Source organism: Agelaius tricolor, unplaced genomic scaffold (genome assembly GCF_023055355.1).
Source record: "Agelaius tricolor isolate 1412-34295 unplaced genomic scaffold, bAgeTri1.0.p SCAF_16, whole genome shotgun sequence".
Classification (NCBI taxonomy): Eukaryota; Metazoa; Chordata; class Aves; order Passeriformes; family Icteridae; genus Agelaius; species Agelaius tricolor.
This window is the reverse complement of record NW_027269276.1, coordinates 12,043,098-12,058,262: the sequence shown is the minus strand read 5'-3', so window position 1 is coordinate 12,058,262 and position 15,165 is coordinate 12,043,098. Positions and strand designations below refer to the sequence as shown.

At 39.8% G+C, this 15,165-nt stretch overlaps 1 protein-coding gene across 1 annotated transcript in view; it reads left to right on the top strand.

The window, feature by feature from the left end:
* The window catches only part of MYO5C (myosin VC), a 34,073-nt gene extending 27,843 nt beyond the window's left edge, over positions 1–6,230 (top strand). Inside the window, exons 36-41 of the mRNA XM_071441549.1 lie at positions 397–486; positions 1,654–1,804; positions 2,217–2,499; positions 3,520–3,694; positions 4,216–4,296; positions 4,554–6,230. Coding sequence (XP_071297650.1) covers positions 397–486; positions 1,654–1,804; positions 2,217–2,499; positions 3,520–3,694; positions 4,216–4,296; positions 4,554–4,706 — 933 coding nt within the window. The 3' untranslated portion in view covers positions 4,707–6,230. The remainder of the gene's footprint in view (positions 1–396; positions 487–1,653; positions 1,805–2,216; positions 2,500–3,519; positions 3,695–4,215; positions 4,297–4,553) is intronic.
* The last annotated feature ends 8,935 nt before the right edge of the window (positions 6,231–15,165 follow it).

Sequence of the window (15,165 nt, the reverse complement as noted above, 5' to 3'; positions counted from 1 at the left end):
TTTACTCAGGTAATAAAAAAGAGACATAGATAGTTAGAGCTGTGTTTTTATGTAGTGCAGTTTCGTTTGTGAATGCAGGTGTTGTTCACACTTCTTTGCAGGAAGCCCTCCAGCACACTACATATCCACAGAAATTGTAGAACTGTTTGTTCAGGGTTATTATTTAGCCTGTCTATTAAGAATACTTAAACAGTATTTACCAAACAAAAGAGGGATCTTTGCTATGTGTTAGCCTGAAAACAGAGCAGGGTTTGTTCAGCCCCTTTCAGATGCTCTGTGCTCATTCTGCTATAGATAGGCTCTGTTCTACCAATGCTGTAATGGTTTTAAGTTTAATTATTGAATTAACTTCATGAGACAGTACCATAGTAAGACTGCTTTACTTACCATTTTCAGGAACATTCAGAAGACTTTGAGATGTTGTCCTTTTGGCTCTCCAACACATATTATTTTCTTAACTGTTTGAAGCAGTACAGCGGGGAAGAGGTAGGATTGATTTAATAAAATAATTCCATTACTTTTGACAGATTTTAATTGAAATTTAAAATAGCATTAATTAATAACTATTCACCAGCTCACCAGTGTTCCTTACAGGTATTTATATACTCACATTGCTCTGCAGTGGTGTTATGTGTCTTATACAAATAATAAGACAGTACAGAATTAATGGATCAAGGGAAATGAAGGAAACATCAAAGTGCTAAAGTAGGTTAAAGCCATGACATGGAAACTGCTGCTTCATTTGAATCTTTCCACGTGAGTTTAATTAGAGGTGGACTTCAGATATCTGACCATGTATATAAATAAAATAGTTTTACTATTTTATAATTAGGGCCATTCAGATACTTACTGCTACCAAAATAGAAGAAAACCTCTGGAAGGAAGCAAAACAACAAACTGTTCAGGTTTTTCCTTTATTTCACTTGCTTGTTAAGCTAAATATCATCCTGAGATTCAAGTTTCTTTTCATTCTTTTCAGTCGGAAACTCTGACTGTATTTTTAAGAGGTTTTATAGACTGGGGTGTCCTGAGCTGGGCTTGGAGTCGCTCCCTCTCGTGGCCACAGCGGGGTCACTCAGAACCCAAACCTGTTAGGCTTCATTACCAACACTCTGTGACTGGGGTTGCAGCAGTAGGGAAAGCTCTGAATCCAGAATTTCCTTTTAATCTGCGTTCTAATGAATATTAAACACCTCACACAGGTTAGGATTTGGGGTAGACTTTTGAAGTCAGAACTTTGCTAATGAAAAGTCCAAAAATTAATATCCCTTTACAACAATACGATGCAAATGTTTTTGTTTGCCATCATAGTTGAAACAGCTATGTTGTTGGCTTTTTTTGGTAGGTTTTTTTTTGGGGGGGGGGACGGATAGGGAGATGAGAGGAGAGCAGAGAGGGTTTGCTTTCTGTTTAAGAGATCTGGGAGTTGCTCCAAAGTTCATTGACATCTATGCGTGTCTTTCCTTTGGCTTTAGGAGCGCAGCAAACATCAGCATTAACTGGAAAATTAAGTACAGGAAGCACCCACTGACATTAGCTTTGACTCATTCTGTGTTCAGCCAGAGATGGAATGAGTAACTCCAACACATTGCAGTAACAATTTATAATTACCACATTATGTGATTTCTAATTATATTTACTACTCACTTATAGGAATTCATGAAGCATAACACTCCACGTCAGAATAAGAACTGTTTGAAGCATTTTGATCTCTCAGAATACAGACAAATTCTCAGTGATTTGGCCATTCAAATATATCACCAATTCATTATTGTAATGGAGAACAACATTCAGCACATGATTGGTAAGACAACAGCAATCCAAGAGCACCTAAATGTAACTTGTGAAGCATATGAAGAAAGCTCATACAGGGAGGCAGAGGGTGGGACAGACTTCTTTCTCCTGATATTCATACATAGGTGTTCCTGCATGTGTGTTTCTACAAAACACATACAAATTTCACTGAATCATATATTCCCAGACTTTTTCCTCAAAACTTCCTAGTCTAGGATAATGCTGTGAATCGGAGCAACATCATACAAAAATAAAAGGCTTTTTTAAAATTGTGTGCTCTGGAAGCCTTTGTCAGTATCTTATTTTTCTTGTATCAATTAACTTCTAAAATATCCTGAAAGTAGGTTTTGTTCAATAATTAATGTAACTGAAAGGAGCCTTGGGAATTTTGATTTCATCAGTTATTTTCTGTCATATTTCAGTACCAGGCATGCTGGAATATGAAAGTCTTCAAGGAATTTCTGGCCTGAAACCTACGGGATTCCGTAAACGTTCTTCCAGTATAGATGACACGGATACCTACACTATGACCTCTATCTTGCAGCAGCTCAGCTATTTTTATAGCACTATGTGTCAGAATGGCTTGGACTCTGAGCTCCTAAAGCAGGCAGTGAAGCAGCTTTTCTTTCTGATTGGAGCTGTCACCCTCAATAGTCTCTTTCTCCGCAAGGACATGTGCTCCTGTAGAAAAGGAATGCAGATAAGGTAAAGCCAGCAAAGTTTCAGCAAGCCTAAGAATGATTTTTTAAGATTTGTATGTAATGTCCTTTCCCTCTAAGTCACTGGATAGTCTGTGACTGTTCTGTTGGAAGCTGCCAGTTGTTTTTGCTTCTTTTGGAAAAGCAAATCTTCGTATTTTGGGCTGAGCTTTCTCAACGTGACAACTATAAATTGTTCTTTCCACGGAAACACTGGTGGAGGAAAAGGCAGAGAAAATTACAGTCAGAAGCTTAAAGTCAGGCATGGTTAGGATTCTTTCCATGCTAGCTCATCCGTGATGTGACCAACAGTATTTTTAATTCTTTCTTACCACAGTGAACAGGTGCAGTGTCTCAGGGCTGGCAGGGATACAAAAGCTGACTTGCATGTTTCATGCTCTGTGACAACAAAGGCACTGGGACAGAGCCTTGGAGGGTGTAGATTGAGCATCATCTCTCCTGTTGCAAGCACCAAGGAAACATGCTCCTGTTTTGCAGAAGAAACAGTGCATTTGTTTTCCATGAGTCAGTCTGCAGGCTCAGGGGAAGGAAAATCAGTAAAATCTTGGCCCATCTGGGAACATTATTAGAAGAAAGCTGATCATCCTTTATAAGCCTGGCCCTGCTTTGTAACAGCAAAGATTGTTCTCATTTCCTGTACATGCTCAGTTGCAAATAAATGTTTTAATGCCATACAGTAGACAATGCCAGTAGACAATGCCAGTCAGTATATGTTAGTAATTTTCTGGAAACAACAGCTAAACTAATAACTTGCTTTCTATTAGCCAAGCTTTAAAAAATAGACAATGAAGAAAAAATAAGAATTGAAATATAACAATGATTTAATTTATAGTTAAATAAGCTATTAATAGTTGGATTTTTATGACCTGCAGGTATTGTTTTTAGCTTAAAATATATTAATTTGAACACAACATTAGAAGAATCTTTCTTCCTTAGCAGTCTTCAAAGTAACCTGCTCATCAAGGGGAACCTGACATTTCTGTTCTTTGTTCATGGTTTAACCCAGATGTAATATCAGCTACTTGGAAGAATGGCTTAAGGACAAGAATCTTCAAAGCAGCAATGCCAAAGAAACTTTGGAGCCCCTGTCTCAAGCAGCCTGGCTCCTTCAGGTTAAAAAGATCACAGATGATGATGCCAAGGAAATATGTGAACACTGCACATCTCTTTCTACTGTGCAGGTAATGAACCATCTGTTTTCTTCTGGCAGCACAGATTGCAGAATCTTAGCTATCTCAAATAATTTATTGCAAAAAGCCATTGGACTTTCATTTCATAAAAGCAGCATTCTTCAGCATTCCACATCATCACTTGTTTAGCTGAAATTTTACGTCCTTATTCCTGATTGCTTTGAGTATTTTAACTGCTCCCATGGTGAATGCTTTCCTGCTTTGGTATATCCCACATTTTTGTTCCACAATGTATTTTTTTTAGTATGTCATGGGTTTTTTCTTATTGTTTCCCTTAATAAATTCAGCTTTTTCTACATCTCCTTGATCTGCTGACACCTCTGGAAATGAGTCATAGCAATCACCATATATGTAACAACTCAGTAGGTGACAAGTCAAAATTCTCTCTTTACTGCAAAATGTTTTACCAAAACCTTAATTAAATATCAGTAAGAATGTCATAATAATGCTTACTTCTTTTTGTCTTCTCCCTTTTTATGGCACACTAAAATAATCTTTTGTAATTTGAGCAGATAGTTAAGATCCTGAACTCGTACACTCCAATAGATGACTTTGAGAAAAGAGTGACCCCATCGTTTGTTCGGAAGGTCCAGGTAAGAGCTGCCACTGCTGTTTCTATATTCAGCTCACAGGGTACTTCACACACATGAGTTTTGATGCTTTACAGTTGTTCTTGGCCTTTACATCACATTATTACTAAGTAGCTCATCTTCTAGGCACTTGAAAGTGATGCAAGCAAATCTGCTTAACATCATGAAAAAGCAAGATTTGCCATGGGAAGAAAGCAATGTACTGGCTTTGCTTTGATTCTTAATTCATTGTTTTCACACTCTTTCTGTTCTGATTTCAGGCTATGCTAAACAACCGTGAGGATGTCCCACAGCTGATGCTTGATACCAAGCATCTCTTCCAAGTGACGTTTCCTTTCACCCCCTCTCCGCATGCTTTGGAACTGATACAAGTCCCCAGCAGCTTCAAACTTGGCTTTCTCACGAGGGTTTAATAAAGCCAGTGAATTGGTATTTCCTCAGAGACTCTATAAAGACAGCAGACTGTCATGGTTCATTTCACCAGCTGCTGGATAGTATGGCAGCATGCAGTGAATTAAGCTGTTAAAAACTTGTTCCTTGGTCAAGACTTGAAGAGTAGGAGTAATTTTGTCTTGTTATTTCCTTCTCCCTTTTCTTACTCTTCTTCCTTAATTTCAGTCCTACAAGAATAACTTTATATCATCACCTGGACACAAAGCTTACCATACAGTTTTTAGTCCACAGCTGACAAGAAAAGCATTTGTCTGACAAGTCTGCATTGCTGCCCTGTCAGCAGCAGTCAGAGGAGAAGACTGGCATGTGATAGATGTTACTGCTTTACAATTTTCTTTGCCTTCACTTCCTGTAATGAGAGGGGTTTTTTTCTTCCCAAGGCAATTCAGTTCTTTGCCTTGATATATTTGAGACTGGCTTTCACCTTTCTGTGAAGAGGGGAATTGAGATCAATCTAAGAGAATGGCTGTTACAAACCCACAATGTCTTTTTGTAGGTGGGCTGACTCTCTGAGTGCTTGCACTGCAGCTCAGGCACTCTGCACAGCTCCTTGGCCAGAGCAGGGACTTAGGTGCTCTTCTTGGAGACAGGTTTCAGTTCTGTTCTCTGCAGTGCCAAGTTTGGATTCAATATCGGTTATTGTAATAGAAAAGTTAGACATAAAATTCATGCTATGATCCAGGTTTGAAGTACAAGCTTGGTTCTCTGAAAGGCAGGAGTCATCTCCTGGTTTGGTTCCATCTGCAGTGCAATGAATTTCAGAATACAGACTGAGTATGCACACATCACCTTCCTGCCTTTCTCATTTTGCTGGTTTCCCTCCTCCAGTCCAGAGACTGAATAGGAGCAGATGCAGCAATTGTGGCCTGGTGTTAATGATAAACCAAGCTTAATTCCTTACATTTCACCTTTGCTTACATAATTTCAGTTGCAGGATCTTTAAATGCAGAAATGGTCTCCTTTCTGCTTTGTTCAGCCTTTTCCCTGTGGTCAGGGAGTAAAACATAACTTTATTTAGTTCTGGACCCTGTCAGAACAGCAGGGCAAATAGCATTCACCTCACCACAAGGGTGACTGTCCTTAAATAGGTAACTAATGCTGGGTTTCTAGCTACTCTGTTTCCTATAGTTCTTGAAATCAGTACTAAAGCTCTGAAATAGCTAAAGGAATATAATATAAATAGCTAATTAATTGAGTTAATTTAAGGAACAATTTCTTTGATTTTTTTTTACTATTACTACAGTGTTAGTACTTGTTTAATTTCACAAACAACCTTTAAGTATAAAGAGGGAATCATTCTTGCTATTTAGTGTTCCTGGTGCTTACCATGTACAGTGTCATGTTCCTGATGATATCCACAGAGATATAGTCAAAATATATGAAGGAAAATTTTGTGGTTTGTTCAATAACAATAAAAGCTGTACAAAAGATAACACGTGTAGTTAAACTATTTTAACATATTAAATAAAGTAGTTTTAAATCAATTTGTAGTTCTTTGTGTGATGCAATAGTTATGTTTTCAGTATGGAATCATTTAAAAGAAGTTACTTGGAACTATGTGAGCATTTGTGAGTGTTGTCAGTCTTGTACTGCACCAGAAACATTTATTTAATTTAGTTGCTTTGCTGTAACATTGTGTCTCTTCCTGTCAGCATTGTGTGCTGTCCTTGGCTCCTCATGAATTTCTGGAAATAGTTTAATGGAAGCAACTTTTGTTGCTGCAAATTGTGCACAGCCTTTTTTTGCAGCTCCTGGAGCTGTGTGTCTGTTACCTGGGCTGACGTCAGGGAAACCACAGCCCACTCTTGCATCCACATCACAGAGAAGTGTCAAGGTGCTTGTGCTCTTGTGACAAAAATTGTTGATCAAGGAAAACTGTTCTGACAATTTGATGCTACTTTGAGAGCTTTTTGTGGAGTGTGCTATTAATCTGTGTATGCAAACAACAAGGTATATTTTTAAAACAGAGTTTAAAATTATCTGGCTTACTGTGTGCTCTCAGAACTTATCTTGCTTTTGCTGATGTTAATGCCTTCAGCCAGAATTTAAATGCAAAACTATTTTTGATCTCTGTTATTCTTCCGATTATAAGGAGCAGTTTTAGTGAAGGGCATTAGTGAGGTTAACTTTCCTAGGATGATGCTAAAGGAGAAAGGTATTTCATTCAAGTGGGAAAGTGTTGAATGGTGATCCTCACTGCAGTGAGGAAGCACTGAAATGGCTTATGGAGAGATGTGTAAGATGCTTTTGGCATTTCTGGATGTGTTTAGACTTGTGACTTCTGCAGTTTCTTGGAATAGAGCTTAGCAGCACAGGTGGTCCCTTTGAGTTCTGTGCTCTCATATTATTCTAATAAAAAATATTAGGACTGGTTACTTTTACTCAAGTCTCTACTGGGCTGAGGTTCAGTTCTGTCTTTTTTCCCTCAGATCCCTCTGACTACCAAATGTGAAATCTAATGGCATTAATTCAGTGCCTTCCATAGAATCTTAACAATAGATGTGACCTTTGGCAGTTCTTAAATTTTTCAGACATGTTTTCATAAATATCCCAAAAATTTTTTTGAAGAGTGCAAGAAAAGCAGCAATTTTTAATCCTATTGACTTTAAATTTGCTGTCTTAGAACACGAGAATCGTAGAAGTATAACCAAGGAAGAGCCAGCATGGACACTAATCAATTTGTTAGACTTGTAAGTTTTTGTAAGAATATGAGATAAACTTAATATTGGCAGGGCTGTTTGTCAGAATACCAAGCTGATAGTAGGAAAAAGCAGTTGTCAAGTATATTTCAACTTTAGTATATGTTAACAAGCAAATACTTGTTTATAAACAAACCATCAAAAAAACTGCTGTGTAGACCAGGTAGGTGAGGTCTGGCTTGCCTAATAGTTTCTGTTCTTTATTTTGTGTTCTAAAAGAAGGCAGTTAAAATAAAGTCATTATCAGTAATCCCTAGTATGTAACTGATCTGAGGTGATGCAACTGGAGAGGCTGAGCTTTAAATACCTTTAAGTAGAATTAATGGGAAGGTTGTCTTTCTACGTTAGCAGCTGTACAGGGCTTACTTAGCCATCTTGAGAATCTCCAGGTTCTTGCTCTCTGAAAAGGTGGGTAATTTTTTTTAATTTTACAACAAGATTCATTGTACAGAATTTCTCTGTAATAACACATTTCTTAATGATTCACCATCTTTAAATTTCTAATGTAGCTTTAAAAACCTAGTAAGGTTAAAAATTTAGCCTACAGTGCTAGAACTTGTAATGGTTTTAGACCTCTTTGCTTTAAATATCTTTGTAAAATTGTCATAGTGATGGATTTGTATACTATGTCAGGAGCAATACTGCTTTTTAATTATTCACAACTTTTGGTGGCTTCTCTTGTAGTAGAAGTTTGTAATGTGTCATAATCTCATCTGAAGTAAAATACTGATAGGAGGTATGATTCCTCCTGTACATTACTCCAGCGAATTCTCATATTTTATCAAAGATTAATTCTGCCCAGAGTATTTATTCCAAGCCTAATACATCCTTGTCAGAAGTGTGTGGAGAACTGATGACATTTCGTTCAAATATGATCAGTGGTTCCTCAGGGATCACTAATTCTGAGAACCTTGGAATAACAGGTTATTCACTTGTCAATGTCCAGTTTTAAGAATCTAAGAGGGCTGAGCCCAGGCACTGCAGGCATTTTACAGAACTGAGAAGCTCCCTGGAAAGGGTGGCAGCTTGTGGCCTTGGGTTCACATTTGCAAAAAAGTGCATTAAAAGATTCAGGCCATATTTGCTGCTTTTCATCAAGTGGAATATAAACCTCCTTGACTGTTGACTGAAATCTCCATGCAAATTTTAAATTGCTACACTGCAGTTCCTTCCAGGACAGATTTCTTCTTCCCACAAGTTTTGGGATGAAGTCATGCATCCCCTGGAGACAACACCAAAACTTTTATTGACTTAAAAGTGGGCAGGATTTCTGCATTTATTGTCTTACTTTTCAAATAGTCCACTGAAATACGTAAGCATAAGCAGCAGGATGGAGACAAGTACACAGAGCAAAGTTTGATTTGACTTTTGTATAATGTCCAGCCAGACAAATTCTAAAATGTCATAGGTCATTGAATTTCTTTTGTTCCATTTAAATCTCTCTTACGATAACAACTTCTGATTGTTTACCACAAATTCATTTTTTATGTACAAGTCTAAATATTGTTTAAAACTTCCATTTTTAGAAGAGGTGAAAGGTCTTATTTTCCCTATGAAAAATGTACAGACAAAAATGACACTGCAATATTATTCTCATTTGTTTGTCTGACTCTCGAGTAGTTTTTAATACTCTGTTGGTAGTGCTTTGATCTTAGAGATGCCTGGCTTGAGGACAAAAGTGGATTTGTAATGACCCAGCTGTCAGTGTGCTTGAAGCATCAATTTCTGCTTGAACAGCATATTGATCATAATATTTTCTAGCTGCTGCTGACCAAATCCTAGGTCATATTTTCAGCTTTAAAAATAATGCATAATAATGACTATTTTGTAATGCAGTGGAAAAAAACCAAAATTTATTGATTAGTGCAGGTTTCTCCCAAGTCCAGCTGTTGCTGTGGATTTCACATTATTGTCTGCTGGCAGTGGCTAAGTACAAATTAAAAGTACTTTCCCACATGTAGTGAACCCATATGCACAGCACATATTATAATGGTATGCAAATATGTTTTGCTGTATGTTTTTCTTCATAAAAAAAGACTCTGCAGAGCACATGACTGTCTTGTACATAGTGACAGTTCATCCAGCCTGAGAGATTAGGCACAGAGAGAGATTATCCAGCCTACAGATGTCTATATACAGCCTAGGCTCCTTAGCAGGCACAGCAGTGGTGGGAAGCTCTGTGCTGGACTTTGTGCATTGTGAAAAATGTATATTTTATTATTGGCTTTTCGCAAATATTAAAGTGAATATTATATGTGTTGTGTTAGAAAGTTATGCTGTATTAATTTTCTTAAGTAGTGTGTTAAATATAGTTTTAGGTTATAACATAATGTTAAAATAGAAACTATGCTATGTAAGATACTTTTTAAAGAGAGGACTCACAGCGAGATAGCAGCCACAGGACACCTGAATCTTTCAGAGAAAGAGAATTTATTGTTCCCTTATCAGAAGAAACGAACTTCTTCCTGCCTTGCTCATGCTTGAAGAGCCATCAGGATTCAGAGGAAGAAGTTGACACTGACCAGAAGAATCCTGTGTTTGAATGGAATTTATGCATCCTGTATGAGCTGTGTGAATATGCAACAGGTTATTGTTTTTAAGAGTTAATCCTCTGTTAATGTGTGTCCTTTTTCAGGCTTATGTTGCCCAGACAAAGATACCCAAACATCCGTAACTCTTTGTTTCTGTTGTCTCATATTGTCCTAATCCAAACTGTCCAAATTATTATTACTCTAATTATATCACTATTTTTATAACCATTTTATTACTATTAAACTTTGAAAATTTTAAAAACAAGTAATTGGTGTTTTTCACATGATGCTTTCCTCCTTCTTCTCTTTCAGCTCTGGTGACCCACCAAGATGGACCAGACCTTTTTAGCAATTGTGTTTGGTCCCTGTGACAAGTGCGGCAAGGAGAAGCCCCTGAGGCCCGTGTCTGTGAAATCAGAACAACGCAGCTACTGCTCGCTCTGCGTGGAGATGGTACGTCACTGGTGACACTGGTGACACTGCCACTGGTGACACTGGTGACACTGCCACTGGTGACACTGGTGTCACTGTCACTGGTGTCACCGCCACTGTTCCACTGGTGTCACTGCCACTGGTGTCACTGGTGACACTGCCACTGGTGTCACTGGTGCCACTGGTGACACTGCCACTGGTGACACTGGTGTCACTGTCACTGGTGTCACTGGTGACACTGCCACTGGTGACGGTGACACTGCCACTGGTGTCACTGGTGTCACTGTCACTGGTGTCACTGTCACTGGTGTCACAGCCACTGGTGCCACTGCCACTGGTGACACTGGTGCCACTGCCACTGGTGACACTGGTGTCACAGCCACTGGTGACGGTGTCACAGCCACTGGTGTCACAGCCACTGGTGTCACTATATCACTGGTATCACTGCCACTGGTGCCACTGCCACTGGTGTCACTGCCACTGGTGTCACTGCCACTGGTGTCACTGTCTCACTGGTGTCACAGCCACTGGTGTCACTGCCATGCTGTGGGCACTGCAAACAGTAGGGGATGGAGCAGGGGTCTCTGAAGTTGAGTTTTTCTGGACAGCAAATAAGCATTGCTAGGCTCACAGACTGCCAGACAAACACCTCTGCAGACAGCTGGTGTTTCCACAAGCCTACAAGTGAGGTGGCCACAGAGTTCAAGGATATTTTTTATGATTCTTGAGTGGAAAATGGCCATGAGCTTTTTACCCTAGGGTACCACACTTGCTGTGCAAGTGTTATGTGCCCATCTCTTCCCTGAGATCCAGAATCACAGAATCACAGAATAATGAGGTTGGAAGAGACCTCTGAGATCATTGAGTCCAACCTATGCCCTGACACCTCAGCTAGACTATGTCCAGTCTTTTTTTAAACACATCCAGAGATGGTGATTCTACCCCTCCCTGGGAAGAACATTCCAATACTTTATTATTCTTTCAGTGAAAAATTTCTTCCTAATATCCAGCCTATACCTTCCCTGAACATGTGTGCTCTGCTTGGCCTATGATCTTGAGTTTCCCACTTGCCTTTGAAAGAACTTACCAACAACAACAAAAAAATATTAAATCATCACAACAAAGTGATTCACTAGAGACAGGGGAGATGACATTCACCTAGTCTGTCTCATTCACCAGGGGAGGGCTGTCCCAACTCCTTTGTGCCCACATTTCCTGCTGTGACCAGTTTGTCTCCTGGGCTATCTGCAGTACTTGGGTCAGAGATGGAGCTTGCTACAATGAGGATAAGGTGGGAAAAAGTTGCAGAGCAGTGGAATGTCTTCTGTTGGAGGCTTTCTAAGCTCCAGCAATTAGTGGTGAGGTGATATCCCACTCTCCTTGGGTGAGTAGGGAGCTCTGTTCCAGAGACATCATCAGTGGGGTTTTTTTAGGTGAAACACACAGCTAAGGTCATGAACCTGGGTGGCTATTGGAGAGCTGGCCTCCAAAACTCCTTTTGTAAACTTCAGAATTTTGCTGTCCAGCTTGCAGTAGTTTTATTTTATCTTCCTAAGCCATTGTGCATTATCAGTTGGAGAAGACATCCATCACTGTTTCCTTCCAAGAAGTGTTCTCTACTGTAGGGTCCAACAGTTTGTTGTATTTGAGTGTCAGATGAAATGATCTCTGCAGAAATGCTAAAAGGCTTAGCAAGCTGTGTTTACACAGCACTGTTGTACAGGCAGATGAGAGCACTGATTTGGAGGTGTAGGTGGTACATGTGTACAATTTACTGGCTGACAGAGCACATTCCCATGCATTACTTTGTTTAGGAGGAAGTTTAGATGTAATGACTGCGAGACAAAAGGCAGCCCCTTCCCAGTTTATTTGCTTCTCCCGACTGAAATTGCTGCTTTGTTCAGGTTCTTCTTGGCCAACAGCCCTCTTGGCTATTTATTCAGTAAATTTTTGCATGACTTGATAAATGCATGCTGGAATTGCAGGAAACTGGCAGTTTGTTATTTACAGTTCCTGCAGCTTTCTCCCTGTTATTGGCAGTAAGGAGGGCAGACTCTTAGCAGCTGGAACAGCTGGTAGGTGGAAGCAGCCTGAGACTTCAGGAGGAATTGCATCAGTACCTAACAGCCTGTTAGGCTTCCTATTGGCACTGCAGAGGGGTCTGGGGCTCTCTGGTAGATCTGGCTTTAGCTTGCTTCATATTTTCTTAAAGGTTTAAAAGCAGATATTCAGAACACAGAGAGCTCTTTGCACTAGTGCAGAAATACACACAAGAAGGGAAATTCCATCCTTGACTTTTAAATTGTTTTTTTCAGAGCCGTGCATATGCTTTGGCTTATATCAAAATGCACAAAATGTCCTTTGCCACCATTGTGTTTGTGGATGCATGTGCATATTGTGGTGTCTAACTGGCTGATCTTTCTGCAGCTCCCTGATGTGCCCATGCAGCTCCTAATTTCAGTCCAGCAGATGTACACATGCATTTTCATCAGCCAGTCTTGGTGATTTCCCCAAAACAACATATGTTGAGGGATAACAGAATTAGAAAATGCTGATTCCCAATGTTGACATCATCCTACTTCAATTGTTTGCCTTTTAGACAAAATAATCTTCTTCCCCTAGGGTTTTGCCTGCTTTGGAGTTTGGTGCTAATCAGTAGAAACTCAATGTTTGCTGGTTTAGATTCACCACAAAATTAGCTTACAACTTGAAAAGAGATGAGCTGGTGAATTAGTGAGAAAGGAAACTTATTTTAAAGGCCTGACTTTTGAGGTAGGCAGCAATTTGTTTTATACTGCTAGATCCTTCATTTTCCCCAGTGTTACTATTACCAGAGCAGGACCAACTTTCTTCCATGGACCCCCATCACTCATCACTGCAATCTGGTGTATTTGCCATGTGTGGCACTCATTCATGTAGTACTAAGCTATCATCTAAATTGATTCAGCCCTGGTTCATTTTATTTAAAGCTCCCAATTGGCTAACTCTAACCTGTATTTTTAAATGGTTAGCTAATGATGGCATGGGCAGTTAAGCAGGAGCTGGTCAGATGAATTAAATACTTTACAAAAATTTTTTCTTCAAACCAGTAAAATATACATTATGTATCACACAGTTCTACAGCTCAGTCTGTTCAGCAGAAGCTTCCCTGTCACCTCCTGGCTTTGCTGACCCCATCATCTCAGGATTAGTATCACATATCAGCCTGCACATGTAGGGTTCCCAAAGACTCTCACCTTCTGCGCTGTTCTTTGGAGACTTTTTAATCCCATTCCACAAGGCAGTGAGACTGTTCACATCAGTAAGGCAAGAAACTGGATTTTTCACTGTTAGAACTATGCCAACTGTCTGACACATAGGTGTTATCTATGCCAAATTCCTGAGAGCTGATGCATTCCTGTCAAGGCAAAGAAATTTCCTACAGGCCTTTTGTTGGGTTTAACTTCTGGGCCTCTCCACACTTATCAGGTGTCAGAAATAAGGTATTTGTTATAGATTAGAATCCTTCAAAAATGAAGTTGCTTCTTCAGAATCTACTTCTGCTTGTCCCCCAGGACACAGCTACATTATTGAGTTTAATATAAGTAGGTTTAATTTTTCAGACCTGAAGATAATGCATGGGAAGAAGCTTTCTGTCACTTTCCTGCTAAAAGATCTTTGGGTTTCTTGGTTTTGCTTTTTTTCTGTTCTTTTGGTATCACTTTAAAAATACTCAATTTTTATTTCCTTGGCATAGTCTGTGCTGGAAGGCATTTGCAATGTGCTGATTACTCTCGGGAGCTTTGAAGGATATTCCTTTATCCAGCAGTGTGTGAACCCATAGCTTACACTGCCTACATTTTCTTCTGCGATGAGTTCAGGGTTGCCTACATGGCCATCGGGCTGGCTGGGTTAGATCACACCGGTTTCTGTGGACAGTGGCTGGAAATAGATCCACTGCATTTGATTTCCAGTGAAGTAACCTGGCTTCTGCCTGCAGAGCCATTGACTGAAAGGGCCCTTGTGGACATGGCCAGACAGGGGCCGAGTTCAGCTCCAGAGGGATGGTGAAGAGCTCACAGCTCTGCCTGGGCATCCCAGCTGGACAGCAACACTGCTTCTAAACCCACTGTGGGAAGGGACTTTTATTTTCTGTGAGACCCACACTTCATCCAGGATGTGCCCAGAGTCCAAACAACAGCTGCAAACAAGCGTTTTCTTATCTCCCTCTCCAATCTTGGCACATCCCCAGGCTGAACAATAGCCACTGGATTGTCTATTTTCTGGCTAAAGGGAGATAATGGGAGTCAATTTGCACAGAGTTACTCCTTGTAGATCAAGGACAATTCTGTAATAAAAAGGGGACATTTTCAAGGAACTCCCAGGGAACAGAAAGTTATGTGCCATGGTTCCTTCTCTGGAAGCATCAGCTGCTCCTTGTGCTCAGCACATAATCATATGAGCAGAACCCAAAGAGCTGAGCCCCTGCGCTCACACCACAACAAAGTGGGGTTCTCTTTATTAACTCTTTGGGATTTTGGAAACTGCTCTATTTCAAGAGATGGGAATGCCACAGACTCTAATATGCACATCTGAGAGTAGAATATACAGGGGGTACAAGGAGTAGCTCATCTAAAGGAGAGAAACAAAAAGGAAAGGAACCCTGATAACACCAAATTTAAAAATCAGGAATTCAAAGCATAGTAGAGAGAAGAGTTTTCACCACTGCATCTGTCCTGCTGGCCCAGGAACTGAGCCAGAGACCTGCATAGCTGATT